The sequence below is a fragment of the Gallinula chloropus genome, assembly GCF_964237585.1.
Source record: "Gallinula chloropus genome assembly, chromosome: 4".
In the NCBI taxonomy this organism is placed as follows: domain Eukaryota; kingdom Metazoa; phylum Chordata; class Aves; order Gruiformes; family Rallidae; genus Gallinula; species Gallinula chloropus.
Genome location: NC_140088.1, coordinates 19,220,924 through 19,233,864, shown reverse-complemented (window position 1 = coordinate 19,233,864; position 12,941 = coordinate 19,220,924). Strand labels below are relative to the sequence as shown.

Genomic DNA, 12,941 nt, shown 5'->3' with positions numbered 1-12,941 from the left:
AAAAAAACTAATGCATATTCTCCTTTGATTCGGGAACTGGGGTCTGCCTAGTGTTTTCAAATAGGGGTCTCTATTCCTGGTTTCCTGTTCAGAAATAAATAGTCCTGATGTTGTCCCTGATACTCCATAGGTTTGCTTCACAGTGCTCCGACGGTAGTGCCTTTTTACATTTTTAAGCTTCTATTCTTAAATAAGTTATGATGAGCAAACCATAAACTCACAACACTTCTTCAAGGAGATAATTGTTTGTTCAAAAAAATTAAAATAAAAAAATTAAAATTGATATCTTCATTGAGTCCTTGACAGGATTCTTCATGTGACTTCCAAAGCTTTTATCTCTCTCCACACAACCTTTTTTTGCTTTGTCTGTGATAAAATTCAAGTATCTCAGTGTAACTAAAAGGAAAGCCAAATAAAAACTGTGCCTTCTGTTTGTGAGATCTAGCCTTTACCCATCTAAGCAATGCAAAACCAGTATTAAAATGAACAGCTCTTGGGTTTTCTGTTTCCAGTCTTAACTGAAAGGTAAATTTGTTCTTTCTACATCTTAAAGCCTCTGTAATCCTACTACTCCTTGGCCAACATGTCCTCAGTTGTGATGCCAAACCAGTTGTGTCATTCCCACAATCTTTCTCTTTAAATAAACCTGCATGCCCTGCAGCCCCTCCTCCTGCCTGCTCTACCCACTGCTGCAAAGAGGACTGATAGGTAGCTCTAGAGTAGGATGATTGTTCCTACTGAAACTTCCCATCCCCTTTCTTCCTACATGTCAACAGCCCTTGTTCCCTGGTGGTAGGCTGTAACATGCGAAATATGGCCATATTCCACTCCTCCCGAGTTGAAATTCCACTCCTTTCTCCATTTTGTTGTACCAAGCCCTTATATCCCCTCCTTTCCCTTTAGGGACAGGCCAGTTGGGCCACAGTCCAAGAGAGCTGTGTCAAGTGTTCGTGCCACCACCACACTGAAGATCCAGTTCCAGTTTTAACCTCATTCTCCTCTGCAGGCATCCTCCCCTTGCCCTCAAAACACCACACAGTTTCCTTTTGCTGTATCGTTTTGTCATGGTTGGATTTAAATTATAGGCCATCTATGCCACTAGCCAGGATGTTTTTAGCATCTAAAGCAACCCAAAGAAGTCTGCCCTAAACCTCCCCCTCTTTTGGGTTCTTCTTTGTAATTATAAGCTGGCATTTGTGATCTTATTATCAGCACCATGGCCTTGTGTTTTCATCCAAGAAGGGCTGTGACAGGATAAAATAGCCAGGGTAAGGCTAAAACTCAGAGGATGCCACATTATCCTGCAGGCCTTGATTTCTTTCTGTGATCGAGGAGGTTATTCTGGACGGAAAAATTATACTGCTGTGATCAGGAAGAGATTTTGTTTTCTCTGTGCTGCAAGATAAGGAGCAGGAGCAGGTAATGAATGTAGGCTTCAAAATGTTAGAGAACCCCATCTTTGCTAACAGGGCCTGCAGGGCAAAACCAGACTTCAGCAATAGGGGAGAATATTTGGGAATTTGCAGAGAAGTGACAGCTGTAGTGCTGAAATTCATGAGCACATGAGAATGTGCTGGTGTTACAGACATGGAGGAGTGGTGCTGGACCTGTCCTGAGTGCTTGCTTGTGTAACGATGTGAGACATGGAACATGTTGGCAGTTTACTTCCAGTTAATGTTGCCGAGATAGAAATAGTCCACACAGACAGCAGCAAAAACACTGAGCCTCCAACTCAAGTTTTACTCCTTGCAGCCCCCCCAGGGTGTGTAGTCCAGCCTGAACCAAGGACTGCTGATGCCCTCAGACTGCCAGCCCTTCTCTCCTTGCTGACAGACTGACTCCCTGCCCTATGGCCTCCTTCTCTGTTTGCCCCTGCACCATGTCTTTGGTTCTTCAGGAGGAAGAGGGGGTCCTCCAAGGGAGCTCATGCAGATGGTGGCACATGCACAGCCCTGGGATGGTGAGGTCTCCCACGGTGTCAATGGAGGGGCACTTCCTGGGCACCAGCAGGTGATGGAGAGCCAATTCCTGGGCACCAGCTGATGTGTAGGGGCTCATTGGAACCCCTTGAGGTGGCCACAGGATCAAGAGTGAGCAACCCCAGGTTTTCTTCAAATTCGAAAGCAAGTCTCTTTCCCTTTGTCCATGCTAGGAACCTAAACATGTGAACTGAAGTAACCCATTTGCTAAGATTAAATGCATCTGGATGCATCTGAGCCCATCTGGCCTCCACTTCACTAGACAGAGGCTGGAGGGGGAGGGGAAGAGAGATTGGGAAGGGTTTAGATAGGCAAAAACGCACACAAATACGCATGTATTTTTAAGGAAATATGAGTCACTTGTGCTTCAAGTTTATTCCAAAAATCAATTCCCAGACCTCTCTGACTCCTGCCCCCAACTCTTGAGGCAGGCCCTGTGCAACTGGGTGTGATAAATATGGATAAAAATTAGATACATCTGTGGGGAGGAGGCAAAATGCTGTTTTCCAACCTGCCCTGACATGCTAAGGCCACCACACTTCTGAATCACTCCCGTGTCTCTCAGTGCCCCTCCTGCCGTTGCCAGAGGGGAGCTCCTGGCCCCCTCCTCATACTCTCAGCTGTGTGCTGAGCAAGTGCCCACACAGGCCACCCCATCAGCATCACAGCAGGGGAGGCATGGTGAAGAAGAGTGGGCAAGGGGGATGACTGTCCTCCTGGGCCCTTCTTGCACTGCTTCTGGCACATGAGGAGCTGCTGTCAGGGGGAACTGGCATCCTCCCTCCCAAGCTCACAGCCCCATAGCCCTCTTGTCCCCTTGCCTGTCGTTGTCCTTCCTCCTGTCTCCCCTCGTCACTGGTGCTGAGCAGTCTCCCAGCAGCCCAGTGCCTGCCTGCTCTCTGAACCCACTTTTCACCATGAGACGTGTTCACCGTGCAGCAGGAGAGATTTGCTGCTCACTTAGCTTCTTGACAGCTGCAGCCCATGCCTAGGGCTGCTCTGCTACTATCAGGGCTATTTCTGTGCTGCCCCAGCTCATGCCACAAAGCCACCTCACCTGGACAGTGTGCAAGGTGGCACATGACTGAGGGACAGGCCATCATAGGGACAAGTTGATAGAATGAAGGTATGGAGAACTTCTCTGTGCTCATGCCCCAGGAGAAAACTTTGGAGGGGGTTCAACCTCCCAGGACAGCTGCAGCTGCAGGTGCTGGTGGGCAGACAATCCTGGTCACCACCTGTCACCTGCACCCTGAGCCCTGAGGGGCTGGCAGGGCACTGCACTGCAGCGGCAGAGACCTCTTGCCATGGTCCCTGGCAAGGCAGCCTCTGAAGCGCTGTCCTTGACACTGATTATTTATAGCCATGGCAATCAGAGTGCCCGTGTACCTGACAGCTCCCCTGGTAAGAGGCACTTCCCTTGCCAGGAGTGCTGCAATGTGCGGCAGCTTGAAAGGTGGGTGATTCGAGGGCACCTCACCTCCCAGTCCTCAGGGCTGCAACTGCTGAGAAAGCAGCCTGCGATGCTGACAGCTCGCTCCTGTGAGCAGCTCCAGCCACCTCCAGGTGTAAACAGCCCGTGCTCATGACCATGACAACAGCATATCTGCACTCAAAAGTAAATGTATTTTTGCTTAACCTTATCAAGAACAAACCATACATGCTGGTTCAGCAGAAACTAGAGCGAGGTTTGAGTATAAAAAAGATCATTCTGCTTTAACAAGGCTTCCCCTTCGAAAGAATAATATTGGCAGAACTAGAGCCCAGATCGGAAACAATGTGTGGCTTTTGTTTTCTTTTTTTCCTTCACTTTTTTCCTCCCTTGCGTTCATTCTTGGTGTTGGGGCTGGAGAGGAAAGTCTCTGTCTTGCCAAACTAAACAAATTACGCTTTACAATTCAGAGCCTTAAATGCCTCTTTTTATCATCATTTCCTTAGCACTGAGTGTTGAGAAAATAAAGCAGTAGTAAGCAGAGTGATTGCATACCCTTTTCTTGATGGCCATTGGCAAACAAATCCAGCCAGTTGTTTCTCTTTAAGGCTATTAAGTTTGCCTGGAAATCATCCCTGGGCAAACCTCCCCCCACACGAACTCCATGCCGGCAAAAAAAAAAAAAAGTAATAAAGCAGAGCCCCTTCTTTCTATCATTACCATCCCTGCAAATCTCTCAACTTCCCATGACAGCACATGAGATCAAACCCCTCTGACCACACTGAAGAAAAGGGAGTCATTCGGCCGTGCCGGGGACGCACACGCTCACTTACGGTACCTCTTGGCAAGCAGGAGATGAACAGGAGCTGGAGGAGAGTGAGTCCTACATGTGTCCAGGGGGCTCGCTCCATCCTGCCCAGGCCGCTGCAGCGGTGTGACTGCTCGGGAAGGGAAAGCAGGCAAACAGCTTTTACTGGGACCTCACCAGCTCCAGGCTGCAAGGGATCTCGGATTTCAGACCTCAGCTCGCTCCCATCCTCACCAGAGGGGAACTACCTTCAAGAGACTTCTCAGGCGTCCAGAAGCACGACGTCACCCCAAACCTCTCCAACTGCTGCCTTAACCCTTTCTGGACTCTGGCAGCAGATCCTTTTTGTGATGGGTTTATTGGCTCAGTGCTCAGTTCTGATACAGCGATTTTCATGTCGGAAAGAAAGATATTGTAAAGGGGGAAGAAGCAGAAATGCAAATATCTATTTATATGACTCATCGCAGTTGCTGTGGGTGAGCTGAAACTACCGATGTCTCCAGAAGGAGGCACTTTGTACACGTTCCCTTTGGGTTTGCAAGGGTAGATGCATCCTGGGGTGCTGCCCCTAATGTCTGGGCTGCGTGTGGGGTGGGTGCAGAGAGGGATTCCTGTGACCCGGCAGCCTGGCCAAGTGATGTGTTATGACATGCTTAAAATAGCCATGCATTTCTGTGGTGGGGCAAATGAATGAATGAGGCTCACTAAAAGTTCGCTCCACAGTGGATGAAAACCACAAAACACAAAAGGAATCACTTGGCATACGTGCGCTCAAAACCTTTTTATGGAGTCCATTTCTGCCAGGAAATGCAATTTTGGCAAAATTGAAATGTTTCGTCGGAACATGTTGATATTGAGGAAACGTTCAATCCAAACAAAGGAGACCATTTCATTTGGATTTTATCTTTGTGTCATATTTCGGTTTGCCTTTTCTATTAGCACATGCTACTGATTTTATTTGGTCTTCAGCCCATATTTCGTAGCAGTACTCTTAATTTTTTTCTAAGGTTTTTCTTGCACAATTTTTCAATACTAACCAAAGGAAAGATTTCATAGTCCTAAATCAGACTTTCTCGATTTCATTTCTGTAGCAGGTTTCGAAATTTGCATATATTGTGAGGGGGAGAATAGAAATATTGGCATTTACTTTGGATTAGAAACTCAAGTATCTCAAAAAGCTTTAACAAATACCTACAGCTGTTTGTAAAGCTCTTAGGCATGTTGAGCAACCTCAAAAATTTGAGAGCAGTAGCCAATGGAAAACTTGAGTAGTTTACTGCCATGGAAAATCCATTACACCTTCAGGTGGTCTTCATGGGGTGAATTCCTTTATCCAGGCATCTCTTTAGGTTATGCTTGTCTGTCTACCAACCTATTGACTTTTAACTGTGTTTATGCATCTTCAGTATAAAATAATACAAAAGTATTAATTATTGTCTTTTTTGTTTAAATCTCTTTGACACAAACCCACCATTGAAAATGCTAATATAAGAAGGCCTGAGATAGATGCAAAGATTATAACCATTATGGCATATAGTGCTATTCAGAACATGTCAACATAACGTGGGATTTGAAGGACATTCTGCACTTAGCTGCTATTTGACTTTCTCCATTGCTCCCAACAGTAGAACTGATGCTAACCGCAAATGCAGTAATGATCAGCCAGTAAACATACAGTTTCAATTTCTCAAACACCATCTTTTACACTATTTCAGTATGATCTATAGATACTAATTGTGCTGGGTTAATCTTGGCTAAGGGCCAAACCCCCATCCAGCCACTGATTCACCAGCTCTTCTCAGCAGGACAGAGGAAGAAAATAAAGACAGGGAAGTTATTGCCAGTTTCTGTCACCGGCAAAACAGACTTGATTTATTGCAATTTAAAATAGATTGCAATTTAAAATAGATGAAGCTGGTGAAGGGTCTGGAACACAAGTCTTACGAGGAGTGGCTGAGGGAACTGGGACTGTTTAGTCTGAAGAAGAGGCTCGGGGGAGACCTTAGTGCTCTCTACAATGGAAAGAAGGTTGTGGTGAGTGGGGGTTAGCCTTTTCTCACAGATAACTAGTGATAGGAGAAGAGGGAATGGCTGATAGCTGCGCCAGAGGAGGCTCATGTTAGAAATCAGGAGAAATTTCTTCTCAGAAAGAGTGGTTAGGCTGCCCAGAGAGGTGGTGGAGTCACCGACATTTGGGGTGTTTAAGGAAAAGTTGATTGAGGTACTTAGGGACATGGTTTAGTAAGTAATATAGTTTATAGGGGAATGTTTGGACTGGATGATCTTGGACGTCTTTTCCAATCTTAATGATTCTGTGATTCTTTGATCTGCAGGGGAGTCCCTGCTCTGCCCCGATCATTTTCTCCCCTTCCTCCCTCTCTGACCTTGGTGTTTGCGGGGCTGTTTCACACTTTTTTCTCTCTTCCTCTGCCTGTCCTGCATTTTTTGCCTTTTCTTAAACACGCTTTCTGCAATGCACAACCAGCCTGGCGTGAGGGCGTGGGTCCTGCCCTGTGGTGGGGCCACTGTAACTGGAAGGAACCATCCAGAACCAGCCATGTCAGGCACTGAGCAGCCCCAGTCTCTCCTCACTGAGGCCACCACAGCCCCCACTGTCAGCACCTCACCAGGGACACCCGCACAGTAATTAAGTTTCCACACACCCCTAGAGTTCATAGTAGCTCCTCTTCTCCACCTGTGACACCACAGGAAAATGTTCACAACTTTTGTAGAAGGTTAAGAAACCAGGCTGTTGGGTGGAAATGTCTCTCTGGGCACAGGGATCTGTACCAATCTGATACCCGAGTCCCAACAAGCAGACTAAAGCTTTTCCACCAGCACTATCGTGAGCCATCCTTGCTCAACCAATCCAATGGGTGCCCCAGGCAATTGGCAGCTAAGGAAGAGGTTACTAAAGCCCTCCAAGTCCCACTGGACCCTATTATGGTTCAGCTACCTTGTTCCCCTGGAGCGTTTGAAGGGCTGCCTTAGTATCCCCCTGTTCCTTTCTGACCACTCACACATATGCTCAAAACTTTTTCCTAATTGCAGCTTTGGGTTCCTCTAACAAGTCATTGCTGCTCAGTGGCAGAACAAAAAAACTAAGGAAATAAACAAAAGCCTTCCAAATATGAGGGAAACGGGGAATCCTTATCTCTTCACAGGGAATCACAAAACTATTTTAATGTCTGTGAAATCATGATTAGTTTATTTCCTAGCTCATATTTCTAGTAAACAATTTATTTAACCTGTTATGTCCTGTGAGGACTAAAAGTTGGTTTACAGATATCTGAGGCTTAGATATCTCTGAGGCAAGAGTCTCATGAGGATGTAAGACAAAATCTGCCTTTGGTGTGTGAAGTGAAGGGAAATCCCAGAGCACTGAATGAGGCTGGACATAGAGAAAGAGTGTGTTAAGGCCAGACAGAGAGGACTGAATACTTAGGTTTCTCATAAAGGCCAGAACCACTGGGGAAAACATACCTACAAGAGCCACAGCTATTTGATTATTTGAGCCAGTTCCCGTGGTGAGACATTTGACATGGTAGAAAAGGAGCAGATGAAGTTGTGTGTTTGTCCTGTGCAAGGACGAGCTCTGCAGGGATACCTTCTGCTTTAGGGTAGAAAAGTGGTCTCTCTGTTTTATGAAGGAGTGGGCTAAAGAAAGTGGAAAATGGTAGATCTATTACATCTTTTTTTCTTGTCTCCAGGAAATATAGTTGGAGTCAGTGTTACTCTACAATGTTTAACTTAGCTTGGCACCTTGCAAAATGAGCTTAGTTGGTGGATCCACTGCCTCCTCAGAGAGCGGTTCAGCAGCTGAGGAAGTGAATTCAGCCACGATCACACAGATTTGCACATGGCCTATTTACACATGTGGTCTTGTGGGATGTAGCTTTAGCCCCAGGAATGACTCTGGGCAACTTACACAGTGCTCCTGAATGCAAGAAGTGCATTCTTATTAAGAGACAAGGACCAAACCAGGCAGATTGCACTGGCCAAATATTTCAGGCTGTATGTAATCCTCCATGAAAGAAAGCTAAAAGCTCTTAACCATGTGTCTGTGCTGCTGAGGAATCTTAGCATAGCATTTGGCTTCAATGCTTCTATCTGCCCTATTGCTGAACATACTTAAACATAGGTTTGAAAATTACCTTCTGCTAAAACTGACTTGTAAAAGAGTGCTGCAAAAATTGATTGCCTTACCATATTTTAATACTACTTTTAATGTATCTAGCAATCATTTCAACCTAGAGTAAAACAAGCCCTTTGATGATCAATAGTTGATCACTGAATAAGTAATTGATATGCAATTAATACCATTAACTTTTACTTCTAACAATCCGCCACCAGATCTGAGACATGAAAACACTGTCTGGTCCAAAATGCCACTATTTTCTAGTGGGTAAAAACAGTTGTAGGGAGATGAGCTGAGATTCAAACCCTGAAGCAGGGTCAGGTCAAGAAGGGAGCACAGTAGCTTCACCCTCATTCGGTAATGAAGCTCTGTACTGTCCTGCTTGAGAGGACTCAGTGAAGAATAATTAGTCATGAATGTATAGTTCTGAATAAAATCAGTTTGGACTTGATACAAAGTCATTGTCTGAGAGCCAAAAGGACTTTTTTCAGTCTTTGAAATTTTAGGGAACTTTTTATTTCCCCCATTTTCCAAAAAAATATTGAAATCTCTTGTTTCTGTTACTGGAACATTGCCAGAAAACTTTCTTCTTTTGTGACTTCTGCTCAGATTATTCCATCTCAAATGGTCTTGATGATCTTCCAAAGCTCCAGAGGTTCTGCTGGAAAGAAACCTGTGATTTTAAATGTTATTAATTTATGCTACGATAGATTGGATGCCTTCACAGGACATCCTTTTCACAAGAACATTTGGAGCCCATTTCTCTGTCTTCTCAGAGGCAGAATTCCCACTGAAACTAGTGGAATCTTCTGCCAAATAAAGAGTTTGAATCATCTGAATTTAAACGTGCTCCCAACAGGGTTAGTGGAGTTAGGTCTTGAACTTTAGTGACTGCCCAGTAATACCCATCCCACTCAAAAAAAAAAACCAAAAAAAAGAAAGATGTGAGGACACCATTTGAAAGACATTGTAGAGGAAAATGGATCCATTCAGAGCCTGGAAAAAAAAGAAGGGAAATAAAATTCAATTTAAACTCAGGCCCGCATCTTTAGGAGTAGCAGCAAGAGCAGCTAATGAAAGATTAGCACTAACGTTTTATTCCTCCCCTCAAAGTATTATTGTCAAATAAGGGGGTCCCTTTAAAGGAGTGATTGCAAAGTGTTTGCTTTTGAAAAATAGCTTTTGAAAGATAGCTTTTGAAAGAAACCCCAGACCTTACTTTTAACATCCGTGGAACATTTTATAAATTTCTGGGAGTATTAAGAGTATACTTTGCCCTTTGGGCTTTGAATGCTGCCAAATGTGTGCAAAGCACTATCCAGCATTTGTGAGCCACGGTAGAATTGCAGCAGCCTACCTACACAGGCACCTACAGGCAAGGGCTCTTTGTGTGGCTGGAGTTCCACAAACTGCTCCCACCTCTGTGTGGGATGTTAATCCTCAGTGGCTGAGGTATCACAGTCCAGTAAAGCTAAATGGGTGAGAATGGGAGAGGCCAAAAGATCTAGGAGACGTAGTACCAGCACACATTAGAGCCCCTGGCCTAATGAGACTTGTAATGATAATGATAACATTTGTATTTGTGTTAAAATTATTTTGTCAGGAAAATTGAGGTAGTTTAAAGTTTATGATTCCAATTACATTTCTGGGCAGCTGATCGACAAAATATGGCCAGAAAAATACGACTGCTTAATGGCACCTAACAAGCAATATGATATTTTTTTTCAGTTGTTATTTCATGTCTTAATCTGTCTGGATGCATTTTTTCAGTAATCCTTCTGTGCTTCCCTTTTGTATACAGGCTATAATGATCTTTACCATAGCAACATGTAAGAAGAGAAGCAGGTGGAAGATTTGGTTTGAAATTAAAACTAGCCAGTAGTCAAGTTGACTTAATCATCCAGACATCAACATTATAGTCTAAGGGGGTAACAAAAAAGGGCTGCAATTACATATTTCACTATGTGGACATGAACAACCTGCAGATTCAGTCCTTCTTGTAAGATTCATTTTTGCTTCGTAGGTTAATAAACAAGACTTTCTATTGGCCACAACTCTTTGAGTTCAATCATCCAGCCAATTCCTTATCCAACAAGTGGTCCGTCATTGAATCCATGTGTCTTCAAATTAAAGACAGGGATATCATGTGGGACAGTGTCAGATACTTTGCACAAGTCCTGGTAGAGGACATCTGTCACTCCTCCCTTATCTACCAATAAACCTGTAACCCTGTCATAGAAGACCACCAGATTTGTCAGGCATGATTTGTGAAGCCATGCTGGCTGTGACTTATCACCTCCTTTCCATGTGCCTGAGCATAGCTTCCAGAAGGTTCTGCTCCATGATCTTGCAGGACACAGAGATGAGACTGACCAGCATGTAGTTCCCTGGGTCTTCCTATTTTTGCCTTTTTAAAAATGGGGGTTATGTTTTCCCTTTCCCATGCTGGGGGAAATGTATGTTGGAAGTAGTTGGTAGAAGGCCAGCTTTTCAGAGTCTAAATGTCTGATTTTCCAAACTAGAAATGTAAAAGTATAGCACTTCTGGAAATAAGATTCATGCAAGCTATAACTGCATTGTAATTAGACAACGGAGTGATGTAAGACTTGAGCAGTGCTGTCTAACAAATTAAGAGCTTAGTTTGAAGTGCGGGTTTTTTGTGATATCCTTTTCTCCTCTCAGTGATCCCCATAAAAACTGAAATTAAGCTTCCTTTCTTGTCCCTGTAGGTCAAATTTGCCAAAATGGTCTTATGAATGTTCTCTGAAAAAGTTTAGTTAGGAACAACGATGAAATTCTAATTACAAGGAGTAATGGAATCATTCACCTTTTATACAGCTGACGTACATGTCATACATGTAAATAACCAGGAAAAGTACAGTAATGTGCCACGTATCTTCCTGATGCATCTTTTGGGAATTCTGCCATCCGTCATTTAACAGTCTTTTAGGCTAATAATTTTCCAGTTTTTCTGTCCTTCTCCCTTGTTTGACATGACTGACCTTGACAAAAAGGGAGGGAGCTGAATAAGATGGCAAAAACAATAAAAATATAATGATTCAGAAAGAGAAAGATCTCAAACTGGTAGATGAATTGCTGAGAACTTTCAGAGCAGTCATCCATTCTGACAACAGTTGGACAAGGTCACCAGGGCATTGCAAAATTTGCTGTCTCGATATAAAAAATAAACTGACCAAAATATCAGGACAATATTTAGTCAAGTCTTCAATTTTATTTTTAAAAAGTCATCAGCATCTTCAACTAGTGCAAAACCAGGTGCTGAAAAGCATGTTGCTGAGATGTTGCTTCTTTTCTACCTCATTTGTCCCTATCGCACAATGATGTAGCAGTTGGCAGTGCCAATGATCCTGCTTCCACATATTCATTTTCCATGTCATTCCTGTCATCTTCGAACTCTGGCATGCCAGACCACTATTGATGTTTCACTTAAAAACTGGAGGGGGGTGATGAAAAACGTTTCCTAATATTTTTTCTTTTGTTATTTTTTAGGCAGTGATATTGGGATACAAATCACAAAGAACATATGTTGCAACATACTGTCCCTCAGTTATTTAAACTATGTGTAATCCTGAAACATGGATCCCACCCACCTCCCTTACATTAATTCCTATGGAAAAATTTGTTTTGCTGTCTTTCAGACCACTAACTGTCACGCTTTACAGAAATGCATGCTCAGTGAGTAGTAGGAAATATTTGTATTAGGAAATCCCCCTCTGTGTATCTAATGCCACCAAAAAAAAAAAAAATTAAACCCCAAAAAAACCGTCTTAGTATAATTCTGTTGCTTATAGCTATGTAAACTCGGGAGATTTAGAAGACTTAAAAGCTATTAATCAAAGAAAAAGACTCTATACACAAACAAAACATGAGCTAAAAGTTAATTCAAGTCGAAGGAAGACTTTGTATAGCTCATAAAACCTATCACAGATTTAAGCATGTGCCTAACCTCAGTTAAATCAGTAATCCCATTGAACTCAGTGGAGCTAAATGACAACATTTTAAGTTTTTTTTAAGCCTTAAGGTCTTAGTAGATGACCACAACTGAAACCAGGAGAACTGACAACATGAGGGGTCACACAGAAAGCTGCCCGAGTCCTGGGCTGACCGGACTTCTTGCACCTCCAGAGATACGAAGCATTTCTATTGTAACTTCAGCTCCCGCATTCAGCAGCAAGCAGGAACCAGGCTCTTGTTTTGCAGTGCGCTGCCTCCTTAGTACAAGAAACACAGAGAAATAGATCCCATCACACCAGATTTCCCACCGGGATTACCAACAGACTAGCACCAGTCCACTACTTGGGTGATACTGAAAGAGCAACAAGAGTTTCTAAGTAAAATAGCCTTCAAAATTCATTGTTAATAGGTGTGTCGAAGTTTTTGGTAAATATTTACGTAGCAGCCTCCCAGATTACAAATCAACACAGCTGCTTCTCTTTAAAGATTGAAAAATCTCAGTTGCAGCAAAGTAAAAGATTTTACCACACCGTTGTTGCTCCCCTTGATTGCTGGCATTCAGTGGTGTGCAAGCTGACACAGAGGGTATTGATTTTTATTACTTTGAAC

At 43.5% G+C, this 12,941-nt stretch overlaps 1 protein-coding gene across 4 annotated transcripts in view; it reads right to left on the bottom strand.

Annotated features, from left to right (window-relative positions):
- PAMR1 (peptidase domain containing associated with muscle regeneration 1) overlaps positions 1–4,322 on the bottom strand; it is a gene marked incomplete at its 5' end in the record, with an annotated part of 57,321 nt that extends 52,999 nt beyond the window's left edge. For all 4 annotated transcript variants that reach the window (XM_084263428.1, XM_084263429.1, XM_084263430.1 and 1 more), the window contains one exon: positions 4,250–4,322. In XM_084263428.1, the coding sequence (XP_084119554.1) occupies positions 4,250–4,322 (73 nt within the window). The remainder of the gene's footprint in view (positions 1–4,249) is intronic.
- Between the last annotated feature and the right edge of the window lie 8,619 nt (positions 4,323–12,941).